The 16,661-nt window shown below is 32.7% G+C and overlaps 1 protein-coding gene across 3 annotated transcripts; it reads right to left on the reverse strand.

The window, feature by feature from the left end:
• Nucleotides 1-298: 298 nt before the first annotated feature.
• LOC143222760 (uncharacterized) lies at nucleotides 299-16,573 on the reverse strand. Of its 3 annotated transcripts, XM_076449709.1 has the most exons (5): nucleotides 16,470-16,573; nucleotides 15,972-16,156; nucleotides 14,322-14,696; nucleotides 13,765-13,872; nucleotides 1,101-3,313 (listed from the first exon to the last, which is right to left on the reverse strand). In XM_076449709.1, the coding sequence occupies exons 2-5, from the start codon at nucleotides 16,083-16,085 to the stop codon at nucleotides 2,870-2,872; spliced, it is 1,041 nt and encodes a 346-aa protein (XP_076305824.1). In that variant the 5' UTR covers nucleotides 16,086-16,156; nucleotides 16,470-16,573; the 3' UTR covers nucleotides 1,101-2,869. The 3 variants fall into 3 exon arrangements, with proteins under 3 accessions (XP_076305826.1, XP_076305824.1, XP_076305823.1); XM_076449711.1 differs by lacking the exon at nucleotides 16,470-16,573 and having other exon boundaries at nucleotides 299-3,313; nucleotides 14,334-14,696; nucleotides 15,972-16,256; XM_076449708.1 differs by lacking the exon at nucleotides 16,470-16,573 and having other exon boundaries at nucleotides 15,972-16,225.
• Nucleotides 16,574-16,661: the final 88 nt, after the last annotated feature.

Consider the following 16,661-nt stretch of genomic DNA (forward strand, 5'->3'; position numbering starts at 1 on the left):
AATTTTATCTTTTAATACACATTTTCAAGTGAAGGAAGTCTTTCTATAGTAGGAAAGCCTGACTGTAATTTGCGATTTATCAATTTCAAACCCAAGACCTTAAAATTAGGAACTGTGTGTTATACAATACAATAAGCAGTTGTTATTTACGATTATTGAAATCGATTTGTTCTTCGAGTTTCATAAGCTGGTTTAGTTTGCCAAGATTCTTTGCATTCGGAGGGTGTCTTAAGATATCCAACACTTTTTCAATAATATAATAAAAAATGTAATATTCGGTAAGCATATAAACCATAAGTGTAAGGATGTCTTTATTGAAAAATTATTTGATGTTTTCTTCTCAAAGGTACAAAAATATATTTTTCAGTCTTACAAATGTACTGAAGACTGTTTAATAGTATAAAATAGTCTGATATAAGAAATACTAAATGAAATTAATAGTAATGGTATTATTTTAATTTTAAAAATACGTATATATCCTGTGAAGTTAATAAAAATAATTAAAACATGTTTTTTCTACCTTGTTTTTATTTAAGCTAGATATATATTTTTTCTGTACAAAAACAAAATAAATAACTGTATTTACAAGAAAAAGAAAAAAAAAAAAAGCTTAATTGTACCTAAACTATCTTTGGGTAGGTATGACTTCTACAAAGCTGTGGCTCTATACTAAAAATTCTACCCTTGAAAGCTTTTATCATTTAGAGTACTCTACATATATTGAAGCTGGTAAATATTATGATGCAAAAAAATTACCACAAAAAGATGAGAGCAAACAAAAGTTTTTGACCTAGGTTATTCTTATTTATACAAAAAGGATTATTATCAGTAAAACTTCAAAGTAAAACAAAAATAACAAAAAATCTGATATTGGAAGCAAGGAACAAAGAAAATTATACATAACATAGTTTTTGAGAGAGATGTTGTTTTGTTTAATTAAAAATCTTGAGAAAATTTTAGGATTATATTTAACATTTAAGTTAGCTTGAGCAAAAAGTTTTTAATTTTTGAGCTTACTTTTAACTATGATAGTTCTTTTCATCAATAACAAGTTTTTTTCTTTTTGTTGCTGAATTTCAAACAAAACACAACTTAAAATATTCTCAATGTGGCTTTATTAAGTACCCCTAGAGCCACCTCTATATTACAAAGAGATCAATATTTAAAACTAAACAAAACATATAAATATATGGATATAATTACTTTTTATATTTAGCTTTCTTTATCACAATTTGGTAGGCTTAATTCATGGCTGAAAGTTTAAAGTTTTCACTGCATATAGAATAAAAAAATATACCATTGACAGTTTTGAGTGATGAAGATAGAAAAGTTTAAGAATTACATCGACTGGCCCAGTATGAGTTGGAAATTCTTTGAAAAATTATTCATCAAACTCACACTCAAAACAGTTGTGCCCCCAAGAAATACAACATAAATACACAGAAGTAGAAGGTTCTTATGAAATACAGAAAAAAACAAAAACTATGCAGCTAAAAAAAAGTCAATCTTGACACTAATTTTTGAAATAATTTGTATTTAATCTGCAATTTTAAATAAACTGAACTATATCCATATATACAAATGCAAAAACAATATCAATAAGTTGGAGCAATTCAATTAGACTATCAGTTGTAAAGATAATTCAATCTTAAGAAAGTGTTTTATGTTTCAGCTTTAAACAACATCTTGTTGCAAATAATGCAACAAGGTACATATACTTCCTTGTAAACAAATAATGTGTCAAAGGCAGTGGTCAAAGTGGATCAGTATGCATTGTAGTTAAGATAAAAAAAACATTATGACACCCAGCAAACAAAGAAAAAAAATGTATATTACAACAAAACACCCGACTCACATGTGTTTGGTTTTGCACAAAAATATCTTTTTCTTCAGGATCTCTGCACCATTTGCACAAGTTTCTCACATCTGGTCAAACACAATCCCCAGACTTCTAAATGTGTGCATACTGACACTTTTTCCAAATTATCAAATGTAGCTACAATCATTGTTAAGATTCTAGAGATTGGGAACTCTTGGATGTAATAGTTTAGCCACAATAGCTTGGGCATCATGATAGTAACTATATACTTATTCAATATTTTAAAATGAGCAAACTGGTCATATCAACTTACACATAACTAACTTGAACATGTACTTAGAAATAATAATGAAATAAAATTAAGCATTGAAATTTGCATGAATACACATAAGACACATATCTAAAGCATTACATGAAAATAAACTTGTTTCTTATCATTATATACATATCAAATTTGAAATGAAAGATAGCTGTAGAATATTATTTAAAAGATAGGTTACAAAAATTTATTAATTATTTATAATTAATAACAAAATAAATCCAAGATGGTCAAAAGCTTTACCTGCAGATAAAAACAAGCCATGAAGACTTCTTCACTTGTATTGAGTAAATGACTGGACATTCACAAAAAGAAAAAAAATTACAAATAATAGAAAAAAACAGATAACCTTCCCAATTTTTGAAAATATCTACAAGTATCAGCAGAATGTTTTTAAACTAAGTCAATCTCTGTGAAACAACTGTTCCACCATAACCCAAGAACAAAATTAGAAAAATGCCACACTTTGGGTTTATATAAACATAGTTGGAAATAATAATACATGGTTTTTTGAATAGATCAAAACAGAAGAAAAATTTAGTTTCAAATAACTTTAACTGGAAGAAATAATCACACTAAAAAATGACAAAAATTACGTTTAAAGATATCCTACTCAGAAAAACAAAATTTTAAGAGAAATTAAAATAAGCATAAGTTAATTACATAAACTAAAGACAAAGTAAATGTCTGAGGAGCTTTTACAACTTAACCATAGGATGTTTACACCTTAGTCAGAGAGACACTAATTTTGGAGGATTTACACTATCAGGACTGGACAAATCACTGTCAGAGTTTTTCTGTTGTCCTGAACATGAAACACTAGAAGATACTGGTGTCAATCCAGTCCCTCCTTCCATTAGAGAATCCATGTTAAATACTCCTGTGGTTGGAAGATCTGAAGAACTCGTATATGTAGATGAAATTGGAAGGGATGTTGGCCTAGCAACTTGCTTTGATTTGTTTAGAATTCCTTCCCCAGAAGATGAATTAGGACCATTTCTTAGAATTATATTATTCAAAGGCTCTTTTCCATTCTCGATAGACTTGTGGGAAGTGAGAAGCTTACAGGTGGCCTTATGTGCTGCCAAAAGAAAATCAAGTTCTTCCTTCTGAGAAGTTAACAACTGAATCTCATTTTGTAAAGCCTGGCGCTTTTTTTCTAGACCTTCAGTTTCCTATGAAATCAAAGAAAAATATTTATTTGCACTTCAACCTATAAGCAATGATAACTTTTTTTGTAATTTTTATATTTACTAAAAAGCTTGATACTCAAATATTTAATAAAATGTTGTTCATGATGTTCTGTCACATAAATTACTTTAAAAAAAATAGTTGAAATTTAATCTTTAACACAAAATTAGTAAATCTATACATAGAAAAAAAATGCCATATGGTCTATCTGATAACCATTATTACTTGTTTGTTAGAAAAAAATCAAAGAAAATTTTACTATCATTTTTATCACTTCAGATTTCACAACCTGAAACTTTCTTAATGTGCTTTCTACAACAGAAAACTTTTCAAACTAATTAAACAATAATCATTCATGAAAATGTTTTACAAAAGCAATTCAAAAATATTTTAATGACACCTTTAATTCTATTCTGAATTTAAAAAGTAAATTTAAACTAGTAGTTTATTTACCAACTCTCTCAGAAAATTATGTAGAGCAGCAGATCAGTATACATGTTACTAATGCCCCTTAAAAACAATATTTACTTCAACTTATAATTTTAGAGAAATGGCACAAGTTATTCTGCAATTTTATAAGTCTGACAAATTTCTTGATGTAAGATGTCTTCTTCATATAGCATGAGAAATATACAACTAATGATTTTGCCCTTGTTCTTAACATTAATAAAAATACAGATATAAATCAGTTACATAGCAATAACAACAGTTGTGGCCTTGACTTTTCAAAATGCAGCCTGTAGAAGTGTTAGGTTTTTAAATATGAGTTGGCTGGGATTATTCTACAGTAAGTACCTGTTGGCAATAAATTTGAACAATAAATGGACAACACACAATCTACTTGTCTTAAAATATTTAAAACAAGTCTAACCTACGTACAAGCTTTCTCAATACTATAGGATATCACACCTGCATCCTAAACTTTAAATAACTGTTTTCTTCATGCCAAAGTCAACAGAGGTGGGTTCAATTTCTTTAGAAGACAAACTGACAAGACAAACTATTCTTCTTATCTCTATTAAATTGTGAAACTTACTTTTAAATATTGCTAGTTATGTCTAGACAAACAATCATAAAGCATAACTCCACTTTCACTGACTTAACATTTTGTGATTTAACTTCACTTGGTTCTTTTACTGGTTACCAGTGTTATATTTGGAGCTTTAAATAACCAACGTTTTTTTTACTTTTTTGTCAAATGTCCACACAGACTGGTTTTGTTATTTTAATGCCCAATTGAAAAGACAAAATAGGTATTTTCCTATTTTCTTTGCTACATTACACTAAAGAGATCACCCATCAAGGCTAATCCCTCACACACTGGCTAACTTCACATTTTCTAACTATTTCTGATGGAACTTAAGTTGAACTCACTTGATTGCCTGTATTTATACCATTTCCAACTGAAGTCTTCAAACTTCTCCAAACTATGATACTCTATGATGTAGCAATACTCACAGAGCAAGAAAAACTTAAGAAGGTTTCAAGAAAGATGATGTCAACAATACTACAACAATTGAACTACACACACATACAATATATGACTTTTATCAAGTTATGCAACAAAATGTGTCACAAATGTTATGTTTCTGACATAATTAACTTTTAACACTTTAGTTAGGAAAACTGAATAATTATTAAACATTAAATCACTAAATAGACTAAATAATAACTCTTACACTAAATAGTTTCGTATATCCAACAAGAAGCTGCAAGGTACTATGAGAAAGATTGGACAACTAACTTAAATAGGAAAAATGTTAATGAAGCTCGATAGTTTTCATTGCTCCAGTCAAGACAAAACTCTCTTGGAACAATGCTACATTACATTTACTGTTAACTTCTAATGCAGGAATTCTTGGCATAGTGAAGATTAGGGAACATCTGAGTGCAAGTGATCATTGCTTTACTAAGTTTGATGTTTTACTGCATATAACAATCAGTAATAATGAGATTTAGTTAAGAGTTTCAAAAATCACATTTTGAAGAATGCAATACATATTATCTGCTGTGAATTTGGCAGCTGAATTTAATTGAAAATACTGAAAAAAATATGGATTTTTTTTAAATAATAAAGCTACAGATGTTACTTTTAGCAAAGAAAAAGGGTAGCTACAAGTATTGGCTTCTTGTTTGACATTTAAGGGCACAATGCAACAAGGCTACCTGCATTAAATGGTTGGTAAAAGAATCAAGCACCTACGTAAAAATAGAACTTGTTTCATTTATTTTTTAAAGTAGAACAATTCCCTGAAAAATGTTTAAAAAGATAAAAAACACAATAAAATAATGGAACAAATACACAATAGTTAAAAGTAAACATGATAAAAACAGTCTTGCTATAATATAGAATGTCTGTTTTGTTTGTGGTGGTGGTGTTGAAATCTCAGAGAAGGGCAAAACCTTAACAGAATTAAAAAGGCCAATGGCCTATAAAAAACTAAAAATACAGTCAATATGGACAGTGTGCTGTCAGTAATAACATTATCCAAAATCAACAGTAAATTCTGAGTATAATAAAAACAGCATGGTATTAAAATGTGGGCTATTGTTATGTGAGTGTCACAAAGGACATACAATAGTGTATCAGCACAGAATAAATGAAAATGACAGGTTAAAAAGCTGTGATGAATGCTGAGCCTTCTCAAAACAACTTTCTCTTTACAACACCTGCAGAAACTAGATGATCAAAGAGCAACAGTAAGTTTGATCTGGAAAAGCTTGTTGGAATGTTCTTTATCCCAAGCCAACTGCCAGATGATGTAAAACCACACTCTGATCACAGGATCACAGTCAATGTATGAAATAGAACCCACTGTAAAGGCATCAGAGTAAACAAACTTAGTTGTAGTGTCAGTGAGCTCATTCCCCCAAATGCCAATGTAGCCTGGTATCTAAAAAAAAAAACAGATATGAACAGATGACAAAGAAAACTGAGCCAGGAGGCTCAAAATGTCAAATAGAACAAGCTGAGAAGCCATGTGAAGTGATTCCAGGGCCTGCTGACAACTAAGAGCCTGTGTAAACAGTATAGTCAAAGTACTGGTTATCTGCTATATGATTCAGGGCAAGAGATGGCATGGAACTCAGCAGTAAATACAAAAACTGTAAATGGGAGTCTGTGTGAAATCACTCAGCCATGACAAACCATGGCAGAGCCCAAAGAAGCATTTGACTTTGAACCACCTGTATAAATAACTACAGAGTGATGGTTCAAAATATTTTTGATAGAGAGAAGGTGGTACTTCCAGGCAGGATTATCCTCTTCCTTCTAGTAACTCAGAGAATGCTCACACATGGGAGTAGTAACATGCTATGGAGAAATGAGAACAAAAAATTCAGAAACTTCATCTCATGCCAGACCCAAGTCTGTCATGTGTGCCTGGATACGGAGGCTAAATGCAAATGGTGGAATAATGAATTGTCTTTTTCTGAATAGAACAGCTCACCAAATACAGAAAACATAATAATAATTTGGAGGGGTGTGGCAAAGGAACTTGGTGTACAAACTCTGGAACAGCAAAATGTGAAATGCCTGGCTCTAAGTATCAGGAAAACCAGAAGGACAGAGAGGTAGGAGATAAATGGTGTTGAATATCATAATGAATACTGTCATACCTGACTGATGTACTGCTACACCATGAGAAATCTTCAGTTACACCAAAGTGAAATGGAATTGTAGTCAGAGACAACCCCTTGAATGAAAAGTGGCTATCTCACCATTCAAGTTTTGATGGCCAAGAAAACTAGGGAGGAAGCAGAAGAGCTGGTAAGATAAGAAAAACTTTTTCCAAGGGTGTTAACAATTTAGGGGACACTGTCAACTTCATGTCCATCCAAATCTTGTCCTACACAACTTTGGAGCTGGTGGAACTAGAAATGCTGAAAGTGAAGGTAATCCCAGATCCCCTGTTGCTTTGATATTGACCTGCCAAGTGTGGACAGAAGCTTGCAGATAAACAATGCAGTTAGAAAAAGAAGGATACTGTAAGAAGGTCTATCAGGCTTGTTTCTGAGTCTTCCCTGGCTCCTAGCAAGTCAGACTCCACCATCAAAGAGGATACCATGGAAAAAGTGTTGAAATCACAGATAGAACGAGCAGCTGCTTGGACTATATAATCAGTCACTGGCAGATAGATGACAGCAGGATCAAGTTCTGATAATGTGGTAAAAGAGGGCCAGTTGGTCTGGTCTAACTTCCACCATAGCATGCAGGTCAGGTGACAATGACTACCTCCAGTTTCATGCAAGATTATGGTTGTTGTTGTTTGTCATTAAGTATAAAGCTACACAAAGGGTTATCTGTGCTCAGCACATCACAAGTATCGAAATCCAGTTTCGAGCAGTATAAGTCTGCAGACATATCACTGTGTCACTGGGAGCACAAGATAATGAGAAAATTATCACTGCTACATAGGTCGCTTTCCACACTCCAAAAACAATGAGAATAGAGTGTGGGTGAGCAGATAGATAGATCTATAGCAGTAAAAGACTGACAGGGTGCATGAAAGTAAGTAAAAGAACCATCACTGAATACAGAGAGGATATCTGAGAGCAAATGCTTCACAGAACAATCCCTTCTATCAATATTGGCACCATTCCAGAGGGGCTATGTCCATTTAGATCACCCAAGAGGAGAATGGGAGATGGCAACTGATCTAAAAGAACATCAAACCCCAAATGATTGTAAGTCTTCCCTGGAGACAGGAAGATGGAACAATAATGGTATGGCCTAGAAAGAGAAGAACTGCCACTGCCTTAGGGGGAGCAGCTAGTAACACAGATGTGGAAGTCATGTGCTGGCTGACCAGTAAAGCCACACCACTATGGATTCAACCATCACACAACTTGTTCTTCCTGTAGAGGCAAAACTGCCAAAAGATAATGGTATCAGCAGGATGGAGGAAAGTTTCCTGTAAGGAGAGACAGACTGGATGGTATAAATTAATCAGGGCCTTAATGTCATCCAAGTTGAAACATAAAGCTCAAGAGTTCCACTGTATCAATGTTGCCATTGTTATTTAGTAGAGGATGAGAGTAGAGAGCCCTTTGGTTTACAATCATGCTGCTTCTGTTTAGAAGACAGAGGTCTGTCTGCCTCCATGGATACTGCACAAGGTTGAGTGGCCAGATTTCTGCCAGAAGATAGTGAGTCTAGTGACTGGGCATGACCATATTATGGTTTTACACCTCAGGGCTGATGAAGAGAGACCAGAGGCTGCCACCAGAAATAGTAGGTGACATGGTGCTGTCAACTTCCTTTTTCACAGAGGGCAACAAACTCTGAAAATAAAAGGAGAAAACTCTTCAAAAGGCACAGAGAGGTTTGTTCTGTACACCCACCAAGGTATTAAAGTAGAGGGTAGCAACATATGTCTTTATCAAAGTGGAAAATAAAAGTTTCCATGCCTCAGGATAGGACATGTTAACAGTCCTCAAGCTTTCTACCTTTTTTTCCTTGATTCACTTGGTACAAGAACAGGAATTGTGGGAGCCATCACAGTTGATGCAGTGGAGGTCCTGATCACATAGATCTGTCTCATGGTCTTTGCCACCACAATGCATGCAGCACAAAGAGCCACAGCAAGAGCTCAAAGTGACCAAACCATTGGCAGTGGAAAGGGTTAGGGATATAGGGTCAAATTTTACAATGTATGTTACCTACCTGCACAAATATAGAGAGACATGGAGAAATGAACATCACAATTATAAGATAGATAGAACATCTTTGCTATTGGAGATATGTTGCTTGGCCAAAACTCCTTTACTGGAATGTCTGGAGAGAATCTCTGATGAAGGGATGTAAGAAGAACCCTCTCATCAATAACTACTTGGGATACATTCAGAATAACATGGGTGTAATCTGAAGAGACAAATCCCCAAAAGCATTGGACTTCAAGAGTAGTTTGGGGTGTTCTGGTTTTGATGTTTTAATGAGATTATATACAATTATCTCCAAATCTTAACTTCTGGACAAATTTGAGAGAGTCAGTGAGCCCTTTCAATCCTTTCTGAACAAGAAATGGCAACATCTTCCCAAAGATATTTTCAGGTAGTGAGTGTACAAATGAGGAATCAATTGTAGCTTGGGACTGAGTACTATAGCCCCTAAAACATGTTCACTTAGTAATCAAGGGTTATTCAAACTCAGCAGTAAGTGGGTGAGATGTGTGAGAAGCCATGAGAAAGAGAAATGTTTGGTGTCCACTATCCCCATCCACTGTGAAGCCCCACAAGGAGACAAATCACTGAGCCAAAAGCAAATGGATTTGCAGTAAAACCAGGGTTTTGTGGACACTATACTCAAATAGCAACATCAGACACAAAGTCCACAACACCTGTTGAGAACATCCAATACCTGTACTCAGTTAATCTTAGCCCCAGAATTACAGTTAATTTACTGGGGGGCCACCCATCTACAGGATTTCAAGGCCAAAGTGGTGTGTTGGGGTTGGACCTCTTAACCACTAGGATACTCTCCTCCCCTTCACATGGCAGAGGAGATAAATTAAAAATATAGATCCTTCTCTGGTAGGTCTCCTCAACACATACAGGCTGCATGTAAAAAAAAACAACAACAGGTTGGTTAACAATGTACATAAGGGATAAAATTAAAGACAAGCATCATAAATTTAAATAGTTAAATTGAATGGTATGACAGAAGACTTAGGTATGAGTGAACTGGGATTCTTCTATAGTAGATGATGCCTGCGATTTATTGACAATAAGTTGAATAATAAACATACAGCACACCATCCACTGAAAAGTTTAAAGAATGATGAAGCTCCTGGACCGTATAACACTTCCTCAAAGGTTTTAAAGGAGGCTAATAATTGGATAGGCAAGCCACCTGCTACTATTTTGTGTAAGTAGCAAGTAGTGGGCAAAATGTTAGAGAATTTAAAGTTGGTTAATGTTACTCCTCTTCTCAAAGGAGATATAAAATGTTCCCAGTAATTATTGCATTGAGAAAAAATATTTAAAGTGCTGTATATGCAAAACTGTTTACTGTAGAAGTTATCATGTAACTTATATAGTGAATATTTAATAATTATTTTAATTTTATAATGAGTATTAAAGTTAATCATTTTAAATCTGATAATTATAACAAATTCTGTTTCATAACTTAAAAAGCATCATACGTTGTGTGTGTAGTATTGTTGATGTCACCTTTCTCAAAAGTTTTCTTGCTTTGTTAGTACTGTTATATCATATCTGATAGTTTGGAGAAATTTTGAGGCATCAACTAAACCTATATAAAGGCAATCAAGCAAAAGCAAATTAAGTGAAGTTCAGTCAGAAAAGTTCCTTCTTCATAGTAGTAACTTTTTTCTGAAGACTGAAACTTTCTCTGTTAGTTTCAGAATGTACGTTTTGCTTCCCTACAGAGAGAGATTCAATACATTCAGTTTGTCAAAGAGAAGGCACAGATATGCTAATTTTGACAAAAAACTAGTATTCAAAGATATTTTAGGAAATTTGTGTTTTTCTTCGAGATAAGAGTAGAGTACCTGTCATAATTCAAACACATGTAACAGTACATTCCCACAGAAGAGCCATCGTGAGCTACAATAGTACAACAATGATGTGCACTCAGATCTCATATCCTCACACAGTTTTTTAAAAAAACTCACCTTGTGTGACTGAGTTTTTATAATTTTCACCACTTTCAACACACTTTCCAGGACAAGGTTCAGCGAAAGATTCAGGTGCTTTGATGCAAGAGCTTCCCTGTAGATCATGCAGGGGAGTCCACAGTGCATCAAGAGCTTTGCTTCGTCTAAGTACTTGCAATCCTCTATAACAGCCAGAAATAGAGTGACCACCATCAGTACAAATACCAACGCACTTTGTCAACTCTATGTTGTTGTCAAGGGTCTCAAACAAATCTTGAGCCTTTGTACTTGGCAGTGATACTTTTATAAAAGAGAAAGTCTTTCACAATTTTGTCACCATCCACGAACCATGTGTAACAAATCAAATGAGCATCCTCATTACTATCTGTTGCTTCATCTAGCTGTTACCTGAATTCCTTTCCTTTCATTTTTTTTTCAATTAGATGATTGTCAAGGTCTTTGGCCATATGTTGAATTCTATGACTGATAGTATTGTTCAATAAAGTCATCTTTGAAAGCACTCTTCCCACAGATTCATTAACCATAATGTTTACCATATCCACTGCAGCCAATAAAATCGGTTCTTATGAGATGGTGTAAGGATTTTTACATATCACGACTCTATGTGCCACCTTGTAGGATGTTAACAAAACATTGCTTGGTACTCATGCTTGTTTCAAAAATGTACCTTTTTGTTCTTTCAATTCTTTTAAATTTCTGGTAAAATAATCATGGGACTTACTAGTCACGTTAGGATGATTGGTCTCTAGGTGATGTTTTAATTTACTTGAAAGTATGCACTCTAGAGCCAAATCTTTTTAACATAATACACACTGCCGACACTCTTCATGATTGACATCTGTCAAAGTAAAACCAAAATCTAGATAACTATCTTCATACTTCTGATATTTCCATTTCTTCACAACTTTGTCACAGGTCTGTGGTTTGTTATCCTTTTCTTCATTCCCACACTTCTTATTAATGTTAAAAAATCTTTCCATTTTTATGCAAAAGGACTAAAAATCAAAATAATTCACTGAACTTTGCTAGACTTTGCAGACACTTGATCACAACACCTTCAGTTATTTCTGTTACTAGTGTACCTGGAGAGTTAGCAGTTATTTATATACAAAATCTGAGAAACAAGAAAGTTTGAAAAGTTACTGGTGTAGCCAAAAGTACAAGTAAACAAAAACATGTCTCAAACATTTGAGAATGTCATTGAAAGGAATGTAGCATGATCTAATGTTAAAACTGTAAACTTGTTATCGCTGTGTTTCCCTCGAAAAGTTGAAATATCCCGCAGCGCACAGTTTGAGAACCAGTGCTTTATGTTATTTGCTATCCTCTTAACTATGTAGGGTCTGTTACTTGACAAACTTCACAACCATCATGAAAAAATAAGAAATAAATGTAAATTAGTTTTTTCATGCTAGAATGATGACATATTATAACATGAAAACAGAAATGTTTATTCTAAGTAGCTAAGTCTCATAACACTATAGATTTACAAATGTAAATATTATTTTTCATTATTCTGATCTTCCAGTCATACCTAGCTAACAATATATAACTTGCATTGATGTGGTGCACATGCACTCAAGTTACTTATAAAGTAATATAAAACTGACCTTTAATGTTCTTTGTCTTGTCTGTGGTTTAATGGACTAATATTTTGTCACATTTATACAGTCACATTTCAATTATTATACATTACATATATATATGTATATAGATTATTACTTCTTGGAAATAAATTACTAAACTTATATTTCTTTTAAATATAAAACAACAAATCAAGAAGTTAAGCAAACAATTGTCTCTACTTGCTACAACCATTGAATTTGGTTGATGCTGTACATAAGTTGTTTTTATTTCATATTTTAGCTTGTTACTATTAGTAATTTGAGTTTCTAATTTGTACAAAACTACAAACATAGTATTTTAACATCATAAACATCTAATTTTAAAATGCTGCATTCAACATACCACGTGACTCAATAAAATCTGTATTTAGATGTGTTATTTTAATGTTAAATGTTTCTTAAATTAAGAAGTTAACTCATATATAACATTAAAGCTTGAGTTATAATCTACAATTTGATTCCAAACATATTGAAATAAATTCACAAAATACTAGTTTAGTAATTTTCTGAATGTAAGTGAACAACGCTATGACATAGCCTTGTGACCAGTAACAAAATGTTTATAGAACTAAGGTTTGATGACTGGGAAGACCATGCTGAATGCTTCTGTGTGCATGACAAACAAGAGTAGCAGAAGTAGTAGTTAGTGATAATAAATAAAAATTATGTCTAACCTCATTAAAATATGAGACTTTCTAATGGTGATAAATATGCAACTTTCACTCATTGTTTCAAAACCAGCTGCTTATCTCACTGATAATTAAAAGTGCAAAATTCACATTAATGTTAAACTGTTAACTTTCAAATTTTATTTTATGATACATGATAATAGCAATGGTATAACTACAAAATACACCCCCCCCCCATGCATAAATATATTATTTGTATATCATACTGAGACATTCACAAAAGGGTTAAATAAAGTTTCACGTTGTTTCCTGCCTGGACATCCACAAACAAAGTGAAGTTAGTCCTTTCCAAGTTCACAATGCTTCACTGCAATACTGAACTTAAATTATTCTGAAGAATTATGTAACCACATACTTTACCAAACCTTTCTGGTTAAATTCCTGTGCACATTTCTTTCTATGTAAATAAGTAATTGCTTAATCTTCTGCAATCTTACTAAAAATGACTAAGAAGCAAAAGTATATTAGTAATGATCAAACCTACTTTTATCAAACTATTTGTATGATCTAGTCTTCGTTTTCGACACCTGGCAGCTGCTAGCTTATTTCGTTCACGACGAACTCGCCTTCTTTCCTCTTCCTCAGGTGATACCTAGTGTACAATATACACTGATAAGCTAGTTTTCTAATTGTTGCAACATAAATCCTAGTGACATATGTTTCTGTGTACATCACACAAGTATTTCAGTTTTTGTTAATAATTAAAACAAAGCATGAGATCATTTCCAAAGTTATGAATATAGTAAAATGCAAATATAACGTATCAGATAATCACATTTCTTGATACTAAAAACAGCCTTTGATTCATATAAAATAAACTTACTAATCACTCAGGAAAAGCATTAATTGTAAGTTTCTAGCAACTAAATATGTTGTTTTGCATGTTAAGTCTCAAAAAATATTCTTAAAAGTAAATACTTGTATTGAAATATAAAATACAACCAAATCTTTAGGATTTTTAATTCCATATCTCTCAATATTAAAACTACAAAAAAAACTATATGCATCTTCCATTCAAGAAATTAAGATAAATAATTTTACATCTAAATTAACCTTCTCATTTCTTGGTCGCCTGCCTCCTGAGCTACGAGCCTTAGAAGATGAGGTAGTGGTTACCACAGGAGGTGGGGACATAGTTAATGAATCTTCTGAAAATAAGCTATTACTAGTAGACTGATTATGAACAGAGGCCATCCATTCAGGTTCTTCTTCCTGCTTGACCATGGAGACTGGTTGGTACAATGTTGGAACATTAACCACTGGGGGAACAAATCCTGCTTGATGCTGGTGTTCCAGTGGTGCTGGAGGGATTGATTGTAGCTCAAACAGTGTTTCAATATTCTTCAAAGTGGTAGGAGTTACAGTTGGAGTCGTACGAGTTGGAATACCAGATGTTAGACCACTGATGTTTGCAAACTATAGAACCAAAAGGACTACTGAATATCTTAGTTTATTTTGTCTTGTCTTTATCATTATCACTGCTTAAAACTATACTTAACACTATTTCCAATCAGGTTCAAGTTAATAAAATGTCTGAATGTAAAATAAATAAATTACCCTTTTAGAAAACTCAGATGCTAGAATTTTTATAAAATACTTCACACAGTTTAACCTTTTATTTCCAGATAAAGACTTAAAAATTCAAAATTAATACTGTAGATCATATAGTTAATAAAACTACTAGCTATTACAGTTTTTCACTTTTCAAACTTCATAAAAAAAATAACTGATAAGATTAACTTCACATGCAAAACAAAGTATTTGCATTTTTTCTTTTTATGGGAGTTGATCAACACTTTTAGAAAATAAATGATAATAGCACCTTGCTTTAAGAACTGAATTTGGTTTTGACCTTCCCTTAAAATTCATAGAAAGGATATTAATCTACTGGAAAGAGTGCAGATAAAAGATTACGAGTTGGTAACAATAGATCTTACCAATTATATGTTGACACTAATAGTTGTATTTCTGAAGCATAGATTCAGTGGAAAGTTAGGCATTCAAAATTTTTAAGCTTTTAGGTAAATTATTTGCTGGAAATCAATCTTTATTTTCAGACTTATTAAATTCTAATGAAATATTTATTAATATTAGTGGTAATCAGACCTGAGTTTTGAAACCCCACAACTCAAAATGAATGTTGATAATTTAGTTAACTATATTCTTCTTTGATAGACCTGTGAATCTAAATCCCACTCTTATATCATTTTATAGTTGAATACTAAACATTGGAAGTCATATGCATTTAATAAACATATAAAACAACAAGCAAATTGAACGTAGAACTAGTTCTAGGTGTCAAGTATGACTGCAGGGGAGTAAAGTTGAATTTTGCACTAAGGAGGAGCCAAATGAACTATCGATGTTTTTTACCTTACTTAATTTAACAAATTTTCCATTGAATTTATGAATTACATTCTAATATTAAACAAAACGTTTTCATTACATGTACATTTAATTTTTAATAGCTGGTTACAGTAGCACAATTTCTTATACATGTCGGAAACGCACTAAATAAAATTTCAAACATTAAAGAAAAACTTTCCTAATTTTATCTACTAATAACAGTAAACACGCTTAACATCATACTACAATCTAGATTAGCCATTACTCTTTATTACAATTACATTAGTCCATTTAGAAGTGTTGATTTTTTAATCTTAGGCCTAACGACCAAATATCTTTACCTACCGCTGATGTCGTACATATTTCTGTACCACTTCCAACAGATAAAATACTGTTTCCTCCTGAAAACTGAGTACTCGAATGTAGTGATTCCGAAGCTGATTCATCTGTATTCATCATACCTTAAACTGTTCTGTTTGCTATTCTATAACCCCAATAATCTGTTGAGTGGATTGTAACATCGGTAGTATCTAAACATAAACGGATGTAACTTCAAACTCTGTGTTACCACAGCATCAACTGCCCAAAAGGCAGTACTGAAAACCGTGCAGTAGTCGTAACTTTGATAGCAAAAATACAGGCCAGGATAGTCTACTCTATTCTGAATCGAAACTATTAATTAAGCTGTAGTTATTATTCTTATCCCACAAATAAATTTAAAATTACTGTATATAGTATAACCATGGCTTTCGAAAAATAATATGTATGTATATAATTTCATATTCACCAAACATATAAACAGTTTTATTTCGATCATTTAAGAATAACATATATATTATTCACCATATGATATAAAAGTTGAAACAAGACGTCCGTTTTTTGGCTTTTCCGATTTATGACTTCACTCTACGCTCTACAATACAATATCAATACAACACTACTTCCTGTCACATGACCAAATATTACGAAGCTCGTGACATGTAATTACAATATTCCATCAGAAAGTGGTCTTTAATTTCGCTTCCAATTTATTAT

The sequence above is a fragment of the Tachypleus tridentatus genome, chromosome 8 (assembly GCF_004210375.1).
Source record: "Tachypleus tridentatus isolate NWPU-2018 chromosome 8, ASM421037v1, whole genome shotgun sequence".
Classification (NCBI taxonomy): domain Eukaryota; kingdom Metazoa; phylum Arthropoda; class Merostomata; order Xiphosura; family Limulidae; genus Tachypleus; species Tachypleus tridentatus.